The sequence below is a fragment of the Myxine glutinosa genome, chromosome 5 (assembly GCF_964187855.1).
Source record: "Myxine glutinosa chromosome 5, kmMyxGlut1.1, whole genome shotgun sequence".
Lineage (NCBI taxonomy): Eukaryota > Metazoa > Chordata > Myxini > Myxiniformes > Myxinidae > Myxine > Myxine glutinosa.
In genome coordinates, this window is record NC_136265.1 from 180,770,989 (window position 1) to 180,790,665 (window position 19,677).

The 19,677-nt window shown below is 45.0% G+C and overlaps 1 protein-coding gene across 2 annotated transcripts in view; it reads left to right on the forward strand.

Moving 5' to 3' along the window:
* Window positions 1-19,677, forward strand: part of LOC137426642 (uncharacterized) — a 67,738-nt gene that overhangs the window by 29,959 nt on the left and 18,102 nt on the right. For both annotated transcript variants that reach the window (XM_068115367.2, XM_068115368.2), the window contains 3 exons: window positions 84-264; window positions 7,921-7,994; window positions 8,646-8,799. In XM_068115367.2, coding sequence (XP_067971468.2) covers window positions 84-264; window positions 7,921-7,994; window positions 8,646-8,799 — 409 coding nt within the window. The remainder of the gene's footprint in view (window positions 1-83; window positions 265-7,920; window positions 7,995-8,645; window positions 8,800-19,677) is intronic.

Genomic DNA, 19,677 nt, shown 5'->3' on the forward strand with positions numbered 1-19,677 from the left:
TGTCCTGGAGGCTTCTCAAGGGTCAGGATGGTTTGTTTGACCTGCATTTTAAACCAAAGTTAAAATATAAACATTATGTGCAGGCATGGGCGGTGTACCGCGGTAGGTTCCGCGAAGGTGCGGAACAAGCAGACCCGCCTGCCTGGAAGACTCGTCTTCGCTGTGCCTTAAACAAGAGTCCTGAGCTACACGAGGTGACGTCACGGAGCCAAATGGACATTTCCCATCCCTACAAAGTGTACCATATCGTCGCATCTCAAAACGGTACTCGAACCCTCAATGATCATGTTCTACTTGCCCGGCTAATTTTCTTAGTTGTACAATATTTGTACGTACGCATCATTATTGTCATTTTTTTGTATTTGCACATCCACATATTCAAAATGATTTGTGCTACGTCCTTGTTTAAAATTAAACTAAGCTAGAAAGCATCTGAAAATGCAAAGCTTGTCTGCGTGTGCTTTGGTTTCAGACTTCTTCTTCTTCTTCCGAATGCGAAACATGACAAAAACGGCAAAAAAAAATCTACAAACTATTAACGATTTAAGGTGACCTTGACCTTTGGCCTTTTGATTTAAAACAAAAAACAAAAAAACAATCAGCTTCTAGCTTTTGATTGGTAAACCAATTCAGTGAACCAATATGCAAATTCTTAAAATTTCAGGTTGGTTGAAAATTGATGATTTTATGTGATGCTGAGCTTTGACCAAGTTATTCATTTGCCTTCTCCATATTCTCATAATAAAGCTTTATTGAAAATTTGATGACAAAACTCAAATCGTAAAATTACGGCCCGGACAAAGACACGGACACGACCCGGACACATGGAGCCATGTGGATAAACAAGCACGAGACATTGCAGAGTACCAAACTTTATAAAAATAAATACTATTACTCCGACTTCTTAAAAAGAGCCCAATTACTTCTACCTTGTGGGTCGGGCGGGGGAAAGGTTTCGACCCAAGTCTTTCACGTAATTTGTTCAGGATCGCGGAGATATGAAACACCAAGTTTAATGGCGCACCAAGTTTAACGTCGCCCCAAGTTTAACGTCGAACCAAGTTTAACGTCGCACCAAGTTTAACGTCGCACCAAGTTTAACGTCGCACCAAGTTTAACGTCGCACCAAGTTTAACGTCGCACCAAGTTTAACGTCGCACCAAGTTTAACGTCCATCCGAGGGACGACACACTGAGGTGTGAAACAACTGGGATGACGGTTTATATCTGGGAAGAATGACGGTTGACCGCTCAGAGGAGACATACCTCAAGGAGTCTAAGGTATCCTCATCCCATAAAGGGAAAAACAACCAAAAACGTCAATAACCTTAACATCCACATCAGAAATGCTCCACAAGGAAAGGAATGGCGTTTGCCTTTTGATTACCCAGTCTCGTGTGTGTGTGTGTGTGTGTGTGTGTGTGTGTGTGTGTGTGTGTGTGTGTGTGTGTGTGTGTGTGTGTGTGTGTGTGTGTGTGTGTGTGTGTGTGTAATGTTACCGATAGACTCCTAAACGGAGAGGCTAACGTGCTTGATATTTGGCATAGACATGGCCATTGAGCCTGGGAAGAACATGGCCGACCTAAAAAAAATTATTTCATAATATTTTTTAACCATATTTTTACCTCGGCGCATTTCAGCGAGGAATATTATGCACGGAATCTGAGGCGGTGGCAGAGCAGCGCGCTGATTCGCTCATAGCGATCACGTGATGTTCCAACTTTGCCGCCATAATCTCACAGTTATGCGTTCGCACGTAATTCAGTTTTTTCACATTTCAGCGAGGAACATTGCCATTCACACCACATAGGTTTTTTTTCCTTTCATCTTTAGATCCATATTTTTAGCCATAATGTAGCGAATGTAGCGTAACGTAGCATAGCTAACGTAGCGTTAGCATAACGTAGCGTAGCGATCCTCACTCAGGATCTTCGTCAGGTTCGCGAGCGAGTTAGCCAAAACGTAAAAGTGAAAATATATCGAATTTTTTATTCATATTTACCTCGGCGCATTTCAGCGAGGAACATTATACACGGAATCTCAGCTGGTGGCAGAGCAGCATGCTGATTCGCTCAGAGCGATCACTTGATGTCCCAACCTTGCCGCCATAATCTCACAGTTATGCGTTTGCACGTAATTCAGTTTTTTCACATTTCAGCGAGGAACATTTCCATTCACACCACATAGGTTTTTTTTTTCCACTTTCATCTGATATTTGTGATTTATTTCAAACAAACTATTTCCCATCTACACGGCCATGTATTCCTATTAACGTTATGTAAAGTACATAAATTGTGTGGATTACATCATTTGTGGATGTGATCAATTGCCAGTAACCATCTATATCCCTCCCCTCCCCTTCCCTCCTCCCCCTCCCTCCCGCTCCCCCTTCCCCTCCCCCTCCCCCTACCCTTCCCCCCTCCCCTTCCCCCTCCACCATACCCTCTCCCCTTCCCCCTCCCTCTCCTCCTCCCCTCCTCCTTTCCCCCATACCCCTCCCTTTCCCCCTACCCCTTCCTTTCCCCCCTACCCCTTCCCCTTCCCCTTCCCCCTCCCCCCTCCCCCCCTACCCTCCCCCTCCCCCTCCCCCCTCCCCCCTACCTCCCCCTCCCCTTCCCCTCCCTTCCCCCCCTTCCCCCTCCACCCTACCCTCTCCCCTTCCCCCTCCCCCTCCCCCTCCCATACCCTCACCCCCATCCCCCTCCCCCCCCTCCCCTTCCCTCTCCCTCTTCCCCCCTCTTCTCCCCTCCCCTCCCCCCCCTCTTCTCCCCTCCCCCCTCTTCTACCCTCCCCCTCTTCTCCCCTCCCCTCCCCCTACCCTTCCCCCTCCCCTTCTCCCTCCACCCTACCCTCTCCCCCTCCCCTCCCCCACCCCCTCAGAGGAGTTCCTCAGCTTTCCATTGATACCTTTCATGCATCATTGCTGTCACACATGACCGAGTACATGTTCATTGAAAATGACAAGTTCAAATCGCATTTTTACAAGTTTGGCTAATCGGTGCAAGACAGTTTAAAATGGACGCATTACTTGTCGACTGCCAAGTTGACTATGTAAAATTGTTAAGCTGGTCTGGTAATCGTCGGTTGCGTCGTCCTTTGTTTAAGATGGGTATTTAATATGGGCCTACAGTGTATGGGTTTAGAGACCGTCTGAGTCATTGAAAAGATGGTTCAACTTACGACTGAACAGCGGACCTTCGTGGTTACAACCTTTCACCAAACTGGAAGTTTGCAGCGAACTCGTGATGCGTTCAGGGAACGTTTCCCAGAGCGGGAGCCTCAAGCAGCCAAAACCATCTGGGCGAATGTTAGAAAATACCAAGAGCATGGCACGAGCCTCAACCGCAGCAAGGAGAATTCTGGTAGGAGGTACACTGGGCGATCGGAAATGAACATTGCAGCAGTAAGGCGGCAAGTTTTGGAGCATCCTCGGGATACCAGCGCAACACGAAATGGGACGGGATTGCCTTCGGCAACATTCATCCGAATCACAAGACTGGACCTCCACCAACATCCATATCGGATTCACATCCGGCATCAACTTACGCCAGGGGATTTTGCCAGGAGGCTGGTGCTTGCCAGATGGTTGATAGCACGTTGCGAAGCAGATGTCAATTTCCTGTGGTATCTCGTTATCGGCGACTAAGCTGCTTTCGCCATGGACAGCAAGGTCAATACCCATAATGTTCTTGAATATGCATCGACAGGACAACACCCGGAATTTAAGTTTGACACCAACATGAATCGACAAAAGTGGACTGTTTGGTTGGGACTTTGTGGAAGTGGTCAGGTGATCGGACCATTTTTCTTTCAAAGGAATGTCAATGCTAACAGGTATCTGCAGATGATCAATGATGAAGTTTTACCGCAGCTGGAGGAGAACTTTGAGCGACAGGTTCGTGGTGTCTTCAGATATCTCTGGTGGGCCCAAGACGGTGCCCCAGCACATCGTCTTATCGCTGTCCGAGATCGACTGAGGGAACTCTTTGGAGACCGAGTCATCGCCCTCAACCATGCAGTGGAATGGCCACCAAGATCACCTGACCTCTCACCATGTGCTTATTTCCTTTGAGGACATTTAAAGAACAAGGTGTTTGTAACTCCTCCCCGTGATCTTGACGAATTGCAGGGCCGTATTCGACATGGTGGATGCTTTGCGCAATGACCCGGCTATGGTGAGACGAGCAGTTCAGGGCATGCTCCGCCGCTGTGAGCTTTGTGTTGGAAGGGGAGGTGGACATGTTGAATGTGTGGGTGCATAAAGGCAAATCATTCCTGAGAAGAGTTCACATCTGACGTTCATTTTGCACCAATTATCCTGACTTGCATCGATTAGCCAAACTTGTAAAAATGCGATTTGAACTTGTCATTTTCAATGAACATGTACTCGGTCATGTGTGACAGCAATGATGCATGGAAGGTATCAATGGAAAGCTGAGGATCTCCTCTTAATTAGTAAACCACATGTAAATTGTCAAAATAAACAAGCATTCTGAGTATTGCGCTGCAATACATGTCCCCTACCGGCAGTCTGTCGTCCGGAAAACTGTTTGGGAAATTAAAAAGGGTTATTCACCCACAGGTTCTGAATCGTTCCCAATCGCTAATTACCTCAGGACGGGCTCACCTGTGATTTGCACTCGGGACTTCGATTTATACACCTTGCAGACAGGTCAGCAGAAGCAAGAGAAAATAAGTTGTTGATAAAGAACCTTTCGAGTCGCTAAATATCAGTAATTTATTATATTTTCCGGTTCACGATCAATGATCGATGTGTATATATATATATATATGTTGCTCGGCTTGGCTCCTCCCCTCCCTAAAGTGCGCGCTGTGTCGCGCTGTTCACGTTCGCGAGACGAGGCTGAGGGCGCGCGGTGCAGCTCGAGGAGAACTCCAGAATAAACAAGAGATATCCATTTTTAAAATATTTTCGTTTAATTAACGATATCTGCGAAACCACGTGCCCTATCGCAAATTCCAAAAGGACATTTTAGTAGATTGACATGCTGAACAGATCTCTGAAGTTTCCCCTCGATTGGATCAAAAATGAGGGAGGAGCTCGGTTTTAAAGGTTCATGCTTAAAAACGTCATAACTCTGAAACCATGTGAAGCATGACGTCATGCTCGCTGACGTTTTTGTTCGTCATGGGTATGTGATCCTGCCTGCAAAGCTTGGCCTCGATCTGTTCAGCCGTTGCAGAGAAAAAGGGGTTTTTGTGTTTTCACGAAAAACAATATGGCGGCCTAACCACGTGACCTGTGACGTCATAATTACCATTAAAATATTCTACAGACCGAGTCCCTCCTATGGTGAAAATTTGATATCAATCAGTCCTATTATTGCAGAGAAATAGGTTTTTAAAGGAAATTAAAACTTAAAATGGCACTGAGTTAACGATCATCAGAATTATCAGAATTCCCAAAGTTCAAAGTGCCATAACTTTGTCAAACATGATCTAAACGCCGTGAAGTTCGAACTTGATCTGTAACTTTTCATGAGGAAACCATGTGCCAAGTTTGAAATCATTAGCATTAAGAGTTTAGAGAAAAAAAGTTCGAAAAACTGTTCTTTGCGTGATGGACTGACGGACTGACTGACGGACTGACGGACGGAGGGACGGCGTGCAAACCTATAGTCCCTTCCGGTGTACACCGGTAGGGGACTAATAAGAGAATATAGCTTGAAAGTCAATAAGAGAATATAGCTTGAAAGTAAACTAGCATTCTGAGTATTGCGCTGCAATACATGTCCCCTACCGGCAGTCTGTCGTCCGGAAAACACCGGTAGGGGACTAATAAGCCCGCAAGGTTCGCTCCGTGGAGCAGCTTGCACGTATTGCACTATGTGTGAATTATATAATTACCAACTCACGGTCTGAGGTAACTCGGCTAAAATTATCCGATTTGCACCAAATAAAGTTCATGAATGGTTGCACAGACCCCGACTTCTCACTAAAAAGAGAAGAAGAATGTAAATCGGAGTTAAAATAAGCCTGCAAGGTCGCTCCGTGGAGCAGCTTGCACGTATTGCACTATGTGTGAATTATATAATTACCAACTCACGGTCTGAGGTAACTCGGCTAAAATTATCCGATTTGCACCAAATAAAGTTCATGAATGGTTGCACAGACCCCGACTTCTCACTAAAAAGAGAAGAAGAATGTAAATCGGAGTTAAAATAAGCCTGCAAGGTCGCTCCGTGGAGCAGCTTGCACGTATTGCACTATGTGTGAATTATATAATTACCAACTCACGGTCTGAGGTATCTCGGTTAAAATTATCCGATTTGCACCAAATAAAGTTTATGAATGGTTGCACAGACCCCTACTTCTTACTAAAAGTGGAAACAGAATGTAAATTGGAGTTAAAACAAGGAATATTAACAGCTTTGACATACCGCACTCCAAATTATAGTCCGGAAAACTGTTGGGGAAATTACCAAAGTTCAAAGTGCCATAACTTTGTCAAAAAGGGGGAAAGGGGAGGGGGTAGGGTGGAGGGGGAAGGGGAAGGGGAGGATGGAGGGGGGGAGGAGAGGGCGGAGGGGAGGGGGGAGGGGAAGGGGAGGATGGAGGGGGGGAGGGGAGGATGGAGGGGGGAGAGGGGGTGGGGAGGGGGAAAAGGGAGGGGGATGGGGGGGAAGGGGGAGGGGGAAAAGGGAGGGGGAGGGGGAAAAGGGAGGGGGAGGGGGAAAAGGCGAGGGGAGGACGGAGGGGAGGGAAGGACGGAGGGAAGGGGAGGGCCAGTCAACAATGACATTGCAGTTCTCATGGTCAGAGAGCAGCACAACAATCGCGACATCGTCCTGCATCTTCGCAACAGCACGAAGCAGATTTTGGAGACTCACCGATCCTGTGACGCCCTCCAGTACCGGCGTTGCCGGGTGGGGGAAGGGAGACCCATACATTCCCAACCCATACATTCGCCCTCTCGACTCAAGCTCACTCGGACAAAAGCCTCGCACAAATTACACCGTGAAGGCCCAATGGCCATGTCTATGCCACAAATCAAGTACGTGAGCGAGTCGGGCGCACTGAATTGAAAATATATAGAACGCTCATACTCCGTGAAAGGTGAAGCCGCCGTGTCGCCATCTTGGTTAGCACGACTCGACCAACTCGCTTCGCGGATCTCGTTTGTTTTGAACGTGTGAATTACGTGCGAACGCGTAACTGTGAGTTTATGGCGGCAAGGAACATCACGTGATCGCTCTGAGCGAATCGGCGCGCTGCTCTGCCACCTGCTCAGATTCCGTGTATAATATTCCTCGCTGAAATGCGCTGAGGTAAATATGAATAAAAAATATGGATCTCGTAAAGATGAAAGAAAAAAAAAAACCTATGTGGTGTGAATGGCAATGTTCCTCGCTGAAATGTGAAAAAACGCAATCGCTTTTCGCTCTGAAATACGTGCGAACGCGTAACTGAGTTTATGGCGGCAAGGAACATCACGTGATCGCTCTGAGCGAATCAGCGCGCTGCTCTGCCACCGCCTCAGATTCCGTGCATAATATTCCTCGCTGAAATGCGCTGAGGTAAAAAGATGGTAAAAAAAATATTATGAAATAATTTTTTTTAGGTCGGCCATGTTCTTCCCAGGCTCAATGGCCATGTCTATGCCAAATATCAAGCACGTGAGCCTCTCCGTTTAGGAGTCTATCGGTAACATTACACACACACACACACACAAACTGTGTTTTATATATATATATATATGTGTGTGTGTGTGTGTAGATCTGTGTGTGTCTGTGTACACATTCCGTGTATTAATTGGTGACCTTTGGAAGCCACGTTGCTTTCTTCGACAGAACTGTCAGTCTTGTCTCGACCGATCGAATCCCCGGTGTAACGCAAGTTTCCAGGAGGAAGATCGACATTCCACTGTGATTTATTCCCGTCTAACCCCCTCCCCCCCCAGTGCTACACGGCCATAAATTAGGTGTTTTCAGCACTCAGAATGTCAAGCCTCACCTGGTGTCCTCACCACAACAGGTACGCTACACTGTGAACGAAGTCTTGACTGGGTACTCGAACCTTATCTCGTGTTTACTTTCTCTTTTCTGATTGGCTTTGTGCTTCCTTTAGCCTTGTATTGAAGGATTACCTGTAGAGGTGAGGTACCGGTAGTTTTTCTCCTCCCTCAAATTAGGGGTCTTGAGTTTGAGCCCTTTGTCTTCTGTTAAATAACAGCATGTGGGTCGACTCGGCCTGTGATAACTGGTAATGGGGTGCACTGCATCAGCGGCACAGCCATGCTCCCAGCAATGATGCAACCAACAGCCACAGGTTGCATACAAAATAATATATTGAATAATGCTTTAGTGTCCTCATACCTGTGCATAACTGTTTCCTTCATTAGGGAATATCCATTTGTGTCATTTGTTCCGTTCCTTTGTGTCCTTATAAGTCAAAATACATTTTTGCAACAAGACATTCCAATGGCGACCGAACGAGGTACGCATCCCTGGAGCTTTGTGGTTCTTGATTGTGTATATGTTCCATTCCTTCACATTAGACTGGTTTATGCCCCCCACCCCCCAAACCTCCACCCCGCCCCCCCCTCCCCTCCTCTCAACCACCAATACATTTTGTTTGTTTTATTTTCCAAACCAGAGAAAAGAAACCGCTTTGTTTCTCTTCCAGCACCTCGTGTCACCTGCTGTACCGATCGTCCTTCCGCCTTCATTGGATTCCCCCAGCGCGCCCCCCACTTCCATTCGCCTTCCTGTCCGGATACCAGCCGTCGAAAGCATCTCCGCCATTGCAACGCCGGCTGAATCCGACACTGCTGGATCGAGTATGTTTGGTGTTTGTGTCTATCTGTATGCTGCCGTACTCCATCCCCCCCCCCCCCCCCTCCCGATTACCTCTGCCGCAGAAGGTGGGTGGAGGTTGTTTTCACCTCTGTCTGGTTGTTACTTGCAAAACCGAAGATTGGTTTCAGAGTATTGTTTGTCTTGTGCGTTATTCTGTCTGTGCGTCAATCACCTGCAGGTCAAAATTTTAAACCAATCTTTATAAAACTTCACCAAATGGTGGGGTTGCTCATAAGAACCACCTTCAGAGGCCATTTCCCCCCGCAGAGCAGGAGTTGGCCTTTTTTGGGCACCGTGCCCCCTTTTAGAAGCAACGTTTTATGGCCGGATGCCCTTGCTGCCACCAACCCTGTTGGTCGCTTCTTGCGACACACAGGGAACTACCAGTGAGCTGTCCTCAATTTGCCGACCTTGGAAGGATGACAGGCTGAGTCAGCCACCCCTGGGGTTAATTCAGCGATCGACCGGGATTCGAACCCAGGATCCCAAGCCGGCACCCTAACCGCTAAGCCAACGAACCCAAGATCCTAGGATCCCAAGCCGGCACCCTAACCGCTAAACCAACACCAGGGTTGCTCATAAGGAAAAAGCTTATTGATTTTGAGGCCAAAAGGTCAACAACTTAGGTGGAATTTCTAAAATCCTCAATTTTCATCCGATTGACTTGAAATTTGAAGATTTGCATATTAGATCACTGAATTCAACCACCAATTTTTTTTATATGTTAACATTGGCCAAGGGTCAACAACATAGTGTTACCTTTGTGGGAATGTCAATCATTTAGGAGTCGTGTCGTTTAGGGTGTATTGCATAAGAAATGCCAGTTCAGCTGTGGATCACCAAATGGGAACTTTTCTTTTTCCTTTTTCTTAAAGTTTACCCCATATCCACATTAAGCCATGTGATTTTGACTGTTGGTGGTGGTGCACAAAACAGCTTTGGAAAAGGTTCAACCCTTTTTCTTTGAAGGAAGAAAGTGTAGGAAAGGGTTAGGAAGAAGAAGAGCGGCTCTTGGCAGTGAGGTAAAAGCGATTCTTGCTCGTGGTGTGAACGGCTTCAGTGAGCGTGTTGGTGTGAGACTCGATTTCTACGAACTTTCTGAAGGATTCATTGTGCATGAAGGAGGTGGACAAAAAGGAAAAGAGTGTATTCTGTGGAAAAAGGCGCTTCTTGGGTCTCTGTGGAAAACGCCATAATATGCTTCATGATGTGAACGGGCTCGGCGTGCGCAATATGAAGGAGTCGACCTCGATGAACTTCCTGAGGGATTTACTGTGTTGCATGAATGAGGTTGAGGAAAGGAAAAGGATCAAAGGAGAAAGGAATTGCAGAGCGTGATGACTGGTCCATTCACGTTTGTTCCTGCCAAGCCCCGCTCTGACGAGTCGATGAACCTTTGTTCCTGCCAAGCCCCGCTGACGAGTCGATGAACCATTGTTCCCACCAAGCCCCCCTTTGACGAGCATCGATTAGCTTTTGCTCATGCCAAGCCCCCCTCTGACGAGCATCGATGAACCTTTGTTCCCACCAAACCCCACTCTGACGAGCATTGATGAACCTGTTCTTCAAACAGGCCTGAACCCCATTACCATTTGACATTCCCATTCCCATTCGACATTCCCATCCTCATATCCCGTTTTATTTCAGTTCCCTGCGAATATTGTTTTTTTTCATTTGCTTCCCTTCCCTTCCCTTCCCTGGGTTGGATAGAAGGTCCGTGTGTGTGTGATGTTGTCGGCCTTTCGTATCGGTTGTATGTGGCCTGTGTTAATAGTTTGTCATTATCAATTAATTAATTCCGTCCTCATACTTCCATGATTTACTTTTTGTATCATTTTGCATTCTTTGAAGAAAATGGATTATATTTCATTTTGTTTTATTGACATTTTTCGGATCGGGTTGCAAGCTCCGCTGAGCCACCAGTGAGGGAGTCTAGACTCTAGACTAGCCTCTACTCCTCGCACTAAACCAAAAGTTAAAGCTTCCAACAACCGCTCGGTCAGCTCCGGGGATAGGACTTAGGGTCGCTGATATTAGTCACCCGATAACACAGTCGGGAGTGACGTTTGGGACTGTGGTCCTCATCCCCATCACCCGTTACAATATTTTAGAGATTTCACAAGTTTCGTGCTATGCATGACATATGTTATGTTTGTGTGTCTGCTTGTGACCAGGATGTATCAAAGTTGTAGACAGTCAGAAAGATTTGGTGGAGACATTGGCTATATATATATATATATATATATATATATATATATATATATATATATATATATATATATATATATTGTTGCGGATATGAGGATTGTATGTTTTTGATTGTGTGTATTGTATTGGAAATTGCTGTGTAACATTGTTGATTATGGCCCCTCCTGCCTCCAGAGTTGTGTAAAGGTAAAAAGGACGTCCCGGTAGTTAATTCCATGAAACACCACATTGAAGGACACGATAAAACCCTTGTTCAGTAGCTTATACTTGTTCCTGCCAAGCCCCGCTCTGACGAGTCGATTAACCTTTGTTCCTTTGTTATATCTTTATTATGTGTTTTAGAGTAAGGCCTTGTCTTCCAGTAACATGACACTCCATTGCACCAAGTAAAAGAGATAGATTCCCTTCATTCCCATTCCCAAAAACCTCCATTTCCCCGTTCGTAATGGCCAAGCCTCAAATTGGCAATTACATCCCCTCCAATTGCCGCCATTGACCATGAGGCAGGGTTGGGGAAGAAAGGCGGGTCCCCACCTCGTCATAGAGGGGAGGAGTGAGTCAGCCCCACTCAACCAACCACGAACAAGGGGTTGGACTTGGAGAGGGTGTGGCGAGAAACATCAAGGAGGTTCGCGAAGGTTGAGGGGCGGGGCCTATATAACCCGCCGCGGGACGTTCCCCAAAAGAGAGTTGCAAAAAGGTCCAAGGCTGAGCTGAGCTGCATGGTGAGCTGCAAAGCAGATGAGCTGAGAAGAGAGATGAGCTATGACAAGAGCTGAGTTGTGAGGTCCAAAAGCAGAGATCATCCAGGGAAGCGCAAAAGCCTGCTATTCGTCACCTTGCTCGCAAGCGGCAGCGTCCCCAGCAGCAACACTCGACAGCCGTTTGGGGCCTGGACGGCGGTTTTTGAGCAGGGCCGCGAAGGGACGGCGGCTGCCGAACGCGCCGATCGTGCTGCCAGCTCCGGACCTTCCTCTCCTTTCCAGCCATTCCTGCCTGCAAGTTCCCCATTCGTGTATGTGAGTTTGTTCTGTTCGTTCTGTCCTGGGTAGTCAATTAAGTCTGTATAAGCTAGTAATTTGCACTGTCACCTGCTTTTTCATGTCCCCTGTAAATAACCGTGACTGCTCCTTTTTGCTTGTGTGTGTAATAATAAATCCCGTTACTCTTCTGTACGTCTTCTTCTTCCTCTTTGCATTCGGTCGCTTTAGAGTTTTCCCACATTGAATAGCTGTGGCGCGATACGGCCAACGTCTGGGTGAATCGGGGAAAAAACTGTTCAGCCGCGGTGCCTCCGCTCGGTAAATAACATCTAATCCGCGGACCGTAACAATATATATATATATATATATATATATATATATATATATATATATATAGCAGGGGTCCCAGCCCTCCTATTTTTCCTATTTATTCCTACTTTTTAATAGGATCCTATAAATCTCCTATTTTTTGGTGGAAATTCCTATTTTTCCTATTTTTTAACCCTCAATGTTCCAAAATTTAAATTGATATATTAATTAGTAGAATTTCTGTATCTAAGCGTCAGAACAGACATTCCTATACCAATCGTCAGCCATGGAATTGCTTTCTGGGTCCATAATCGCAAGACAAATTTCCAAAACGACTTTAAGCTCAAATCCCCGAAGAACATATGTCTCTTTGTCTTTTTCTCGAAAACCGTTTGTTCGATCGATTTCACAAGTGGTGAGTGCATTTTTGAGGACTCAACAAAGTGCAGTGTTGAGGAAAAATTGAGTATGCAGTGATGACGTCACAAATAAATACTGTACGAAGTGGAGGCATGTCGTTTACACCATGGTGTAAAGTACGTGTTGTTATTGATCTCGACTGGAAATGATATGTATATCTTATGTATATTATGTTATTGTTATTTTTGACTTTGTCCTAATATTAAGTATATCCTTCCAAACAATTGTTTTACCTTTATGATTCGTGCTTCATGCTATTCAGTAACAGAATTATAAAAGATAAAATGAGATGAAAATAATATAACTATGTTTATCACGCATTTCTCTTGGATTATCTCATATACTTTGTGAAGAATGACTGAATGATACCTTGACCATTATCATTGTCCTTTGTCTTATTTCAAAAGTTCAGCTGAGCTCAATTTTTAAGGTTTGTACTTTACTAAGAGTAACAAAACCAACTGTGAACTTTGCGGTTATTCAGTTATTACTAACAACCTTTCCCTAAAGATTCTACCTGAAATTGAACTTTTCTACTTTGAACTTTGAATCTAAAAATTGAATTGTCATCGCTTAGCTTGAACTCAGATTAGTGTTCAAGCTATTCAGCAGTGGAGAAAATGCAATTATCGGGTGGTAAACATGTTAGGACATGTTATTTATCATCTTTCTTGTTTCAGGTATAATCTGCAGACCGGTAAGAAATTTGTTGATTTGCCTTTAAATTACTTTGTTTGTTCTCATTATTTTACTAACTTATGTTTCAGTTTTGAAAAAAAAAACTGTTTGGTTCACAGTTCTTTCCACTTCATGCGTTAACAGGTTAGGATTTTCTATGCTAATTCATTTAATCTTATCTCATATTTGTTTTCTTTTTGACAGGTATACTCCCAGCAGTATAATGCCTGGTGGGAGAACTAAATTTAACCCAGAGTGGTTGAAAAGTGGACATGGATGTAGGCTTTCTGACTGGTGTCAGCCTAGCAAGTCCTCAGTGTTCTCAGCTTACTGCTCGTTGTGCCATTCGGAAGTGAGGTGTGACAATCAGGGTGTGAAACAACTGACACAACATGCCCAAAACAAAGGGCACCTGAAGCGTGCGAAGGAACTGCTGGGTGGGTCACAGACGTTGCTGACATTCGTTCAACCATCAACTTCATCTGCTTCAGCATCAGGGTCAGCTTCTACAGATGAGCCAAGTCGTGCAGCTTTAGTCTGTATGTCCAAAAAAGACGCTATTACAAAAGCAGAACTTCTATGGACATTGAAAGTTGTTCGTTCGAATCTGAGCTACTCTTCCTGTGACGGTTTGAAGGATCTTCTGCAGGCAATGTTTCCTGGTGTTATCCCGGATGGTTTCTCAATGAGCTCATCGAAAGTTTCATATCTCATTAGCGAAGCCACAGGTCCTTATTTTCAGGACATGATAGTCACTGATGTTAAGAATTCAGCTTCTGGCTTCAGCCTCATGTATGATGAAACCACCAATAAACAGAACTTGAAGCAACTAGAAATCCGTGTACGGTATTGGTCTGATGCCGAGGAACAGATATTAGTATTTCACCTCAAAACTTACCTCATGGGTCATGCAACTGGAGAAGATTTGTCCAGGAAAATAATCTCTGCCTTGGATGAATCGAAACTGCAGCTTCAGGATATTATCATGCTCGGCAGTGATGGGCCTAATGTGAGCACCACTGTGTGGAGACAGATTGACAAAGCCATTCTCGACAACAGGGGCCCTGGTCTCCTTGATGTAGGGACATGTACTCTCCATACAGTACACAATGCTTTTGCCAAAGGACTTGCAGAGTACTGTGGAAACCTAACTGAGCTTGCAGTGGACATTTTCTACTGGTTCAAAGGCTCTGCTGCTAGATCTGTTGATTTTCAAGACATTCAGCATAAATTGGGTGCTGTTCCAAAAAAGCCTTTGAAGCATGTCGAGTGCAGGTGGTTGACACTGGGACCTGCAGTGGAGCGGCTGATAGAGATCTGGGAATCTCTCAAAGAGTATTTCTTGGTATTTCTTCCAAAGCAGCAGCCAAAGGACATGTTTAAACCCAGGTACAAAAGAATCAAAACAGAACTACAGCGACCGGAAATAAAAGCTCAACTGCATTTCCTGAAGTTCTTGGCAGCAACATTTGCAGAGTTCCTCACCTTCTTCCAGTCAGAGCAACCACTTGTGCACATTCTATATGACAAACTCCATGACCTGCTCAAAAAACTGATCAGAAGAATTATGAAGACTCCTTCAGTTGATGCTGTGAAAGACATCTCAAACCTTGATGTTTCCATTGTTGCAAACCAGCTCGAGAATGAATCCATGGGTGTGGGAGAGGATACCCGACGGTGTATCGCTAAGTTGAAAGTCTCTGAGAGGGAAAGGATGTATCTTGGGATGAGGAAGTGCTACCAGGCAGCCATAGTACACCTACAAAAGAAGCTTCCATTGACAAACAAAATCCTGAAGAATGCCAGATGTCTGCAGCCACAAAACAGGACTGCTGCATGGTCTCTTGAATCAGCCAAGAGCCTGTCCAGACAGCTGAAGAGGAATATTGACAGTGACAGCATTGCAGATGAATGGAAGGTGTACCAAGAGGAAGCCATTCCTACTGACTGGTCCCAGGAAACACAGGAGAATGAAGAAGAAGTCTGCATGAAGAGAGTGGACAGTTACTGGGGAAAAGTGTTGGCTTTAAAAGGCTGTACGGGAAACTGTAAATTCCCCCAAGTGAGACAAATGATAAGGATTGTCCTTGCACTGTCTCACGGAAACAGTGACGTGGAACGCGCGTTCTCAATCAGTGGGAAAAGTGTCACCAAGGAGAGAGTTAGTCTGAGCGAGGCATCAATCAATGGTCTCCGTGCAACAATGGATGGCATGAGATTGTATGGTGACCGGCCCGAAATGGTCCCAGTCACAAAGGGACTCCTCTCGTTAGGACGTTCTGCTCACATGCACTATATGCAGAGACTTGAAGAAGAACGAAAAGCCAAGGAAGATGAACAGAAAGCCAGGGAGAAAACCAGGCAAGAGAAAGAAGAAAGAGAGAGAACAGCTAAGATTGCTGTAGAGAAGGCAGCGGAGCTGTCTCGTAAGAGCGAGGACTTGAAGAAAACAGAGAAATCTCTGGCAGCAAAAGAGTCATCTCAGCAGATGTCACTGACTGTTAGCAACAGTCTGCTTGATCAAGCAAATAAAAAGCTTAAGGTGGTGCTTAAGAAAGGTGACATGACTGAAATTGCAGTAGCTCAGGCCATGCTTGAGTCTGCTCAGAAAAAGATTCAAGAGACACAGACTCGTATGGTGGAAACCAGGGAGGCGCAGAGAAAAGTGGAGAAGAAAAAGCAGACTTTGATAGAGTCCATGGTGGCTGCCAAAAAGAAGAAGTCATAGTTTTTGTTGTCGATGTTAAGACGGGTGGGCCCAAGTTCATTGGGGGTGTGTCCATGCCCATACATGTACATGTATTTGCATAAATCTTGCAGCAATAAAGCTACCGATGTTGTTCCAATGCTGAAATCTGTGCTATTACTTCCTAGTTTTTTCCTATTAAACTCCTATTTTTTGTGATCAGAATTCCTATTTTTCCTATTATTTTGTCAATCAAAGTGGCTGGGACCCCTGATATATATATATATATATATATATATATCTCTCACAAGGACAACATTATTCGATTTTGGTGAAGATCTGGATCTCAGAATGTTTTAAGTGATTCTTCACCATTGAGCGATCGGGCTGAAAGCGATACATAGCATGATATTTCCAAAAGTTGTGAAAGAGTTATGACTTTGATAGGTGCCAAGAACAAGCAGATTCGATTTTGGTTCAGGTCCAAATCCAGATCTGGTGAGATACAAAACGTAAACTGTTCAACCTGGTGGAGGTGTGCTCTCTAATGAATGCCGTTCTAGTTCTATCTGTTATTACACCTGCTTGTTTTTCTGATCAAATAAAGCTCAATTTGCATCCAAGGGAACTTAAAACCTAGAGGCTTAAAACTTAAACCTAGAACTTAAAACTTAACTTAAAACCTTAAAACTTAAAACCTTAAAACCTAGAGGAACTTAAAACCTTTTGCTCCACAAGACCTGTGCCATTTCCATATTCCAGCGCTCCTACTTGCTCCTGGTAATTATAAAGTTAACCTCGAATGGGTATTTGGTCAGGTTATTGTCACGCAATGGTCTACTCTTTTCAAAAGATATACTGTGGGATCTCGCACGCTCATAACATGGATGTAAATGTACTGACAGGTTTTGCTTCCCCACCGGGTGTGCGTGCTCCATGATGCAGCACTTGGTGCTATTGCATTAAAGTAGTAGTTGTAGTTCAGTAATCGCTCGATGATCTACCAAGTGTCGACAAAATTGATCGTTCGAGTCAATGTAAAAATCTATATTTTAGGCCTTAGGGGTAAAAGGAGCAAAAATGTGCAAATTCAGATGATGAAGAGGGAATGTTGTTTGGCATTCTGTATGGGGAAATTTGCTGAATGAGTTTGATTTCACGTACATGTGCATGCATGTAAATTGCAGCTGCAATGATGATAAATGTAATCGTGATTATGTAAACAGTCACAAGGTCTTTAACTGAGTAAGCTTGGTTATTCTAAAAATCCATCATAATCGCCCTGTAATAATCCTCGATATTGTATGAACATGATATGACCAATGTTAGTGTCAACATCAGTGGTGATCCTCGATATTGTATGAACATGATATGACCAATGTTAGTGTCAACATAAGTGTTGATGATCCTCGATATTGTATGAACATGATATGACCAATGTTAGTGTCAACATCAGTGGTGATCCTCGATATTGTATGAACATATGACCAATGTTTGTGTCAACATAAGTGTTGATGATCCTCGATATTGTATGAACATGATATGACCAATGTTAGTGTCAACATAAGACGTGTTGATGATCCTCGATATTGTATGAACATGATGTGACCAATGTTAGTGTCAACAGAAGTGTTGATGATCCTCGATGTTGTATGAACATGATATGACCAACATTACGGTATCAACATGTGTTAATTTATCATGTACATGACGGACTCATTTATGTAACAAAAACATGTGAATCAAGTGTAACTTCTTTCTTAGTTACATGTATGTTCGGTCTTGAGTTGCATTGAGAATCTCGCATGATTTTCAATGAACCGGCGATTGGCAGAAATTAGTAAATGAACACAAAGGGTTAATGTGAAATATCCGCAAGGGGTTAATTCAATATGCAAGTAATGAGTGAAATAGGTTGAAATTGATCAATTTATCAACATTTACTCCTGTTTTGATCATGTATGTTGTGCAGAATTACTCTTGTCAAAACAAACTCGAGTCTTGACAATTTTGTGATTCTGATCACAGACACTAACATCGGTCCACAGGTTTTAGGATTAACCCCGAACAAGTTTTGATTATTAAAAACTTTGTCATATAGTTCTGTTATGTTTGTAAGGGGTAGACAATGATTACCTTAGAACCAAGTAGAATGCATAGATTAGTGTGCTCCGATTGTCGTGAAGAAGAACCACCCCATGTAATAAGTAGGGAATTTGTTTGTATTCCACCGGACTGTTGGGTTAAGCTTGTACCTTCGTCCCCATCACGAGGGGTGGGGCTTGTTAATTAGCTCAGGGATTATGGTTAATTTAATTCCCTGTTTTTAAATACCTCTGTAATCTGTTCCTTCGTTCCTTATGACCCTGCACTAGACACTAGCCAAAATCGGCCAATAACTACACCACTAATTAATAAAACCACCAGAAACCATGCATGAAGCACTAGCGCTGATTATCCCAACTTGGGAATCGCACAGGATAGGCAGGCCGAGAGCCACGCCCCGAAGAGCCGTGATTGGTCCGGGGTTTGATTGACAGGACGAGTAAGAAGGGACTCACTGATTGGGAAGGCAGGCACAGATGACGTCAGAGCGGCATGTACAAAGTGGTTGGAGCGGCGGACATTTTCCCTTCTCGGTTTGGGTCTGGCAGTGAACGGTTGTGCACCGGCATCTTCTCCTCGTTCCCCTCTTACTTCTGGCATCTGGGCATTGTGAGCGAACATTCCCTCTTGCGCCTTCTCATTCCAAAAGCAATAAGTGAAAGGTTGCGCTTTGCTCTGTGCACGGGGAAGCTTCATCGTGAGCGGCCGTGTTGGGACATCTTGCTGGTGGTTGTGAGGAGGAAGAGCCGCGGCCCGGGACCTGCGGTTTTCTGTGCAGAGGACGGGTGGACGAGCATGGCGTGGAAGAGCGGACTGCACGCCTGCCGTTCGCTTTGCACGTAAGGCCTGTTTCGCGCCAACAAGCGCGGCTTCATGAACGAGGGCAAGTTGGGCCTTTTTCCCGTCAACACCAAAGCCGCATCCGGATTGCGCGCTCGGGGAGGGCCTGGACGATTATCGACGAGACACCCCGGCCAAGTTGAGCTAAGTGCCCACTAAATAACCAAACACTACATTTCCAAGCTCGCCTCCAAAGGTCAGCGATGGTGTGCCAAGGAAGGACTGCGAAGTCCTTCCTTGGCACACCTGAGCTCCTCACCCCATTCAAGGCTTTCATCCACAGCTCTTCTCAATGGAATACTGCTCTCCCCTCTGGGCTGGTGCTCCTGCCTCACACCTAGCTCGGCTTCACGCGATTGAAACCTAAGCTTTCAGAATCATTGGAATCTCCCACGATGAAGCCGATTGTGAGGGCCTTTCACTCACTCACCGCAGGCAGGTTGGTGGTCTTTCTGTCTTCTACCGACTTCTCTCTAGCCTAGCTCCCCCAGCCCTGTCTGTGCTCTGTCCCCCAAATATTCCTACAGGTCGCACAAGATCTGCTAGCAACCCTCTTCTGGTGAAATTGCCAAAATCAAGACTCTCTGCTCACCTTCACTCTTTCATTCCTCTTTTCTCCCGCCTCTGGA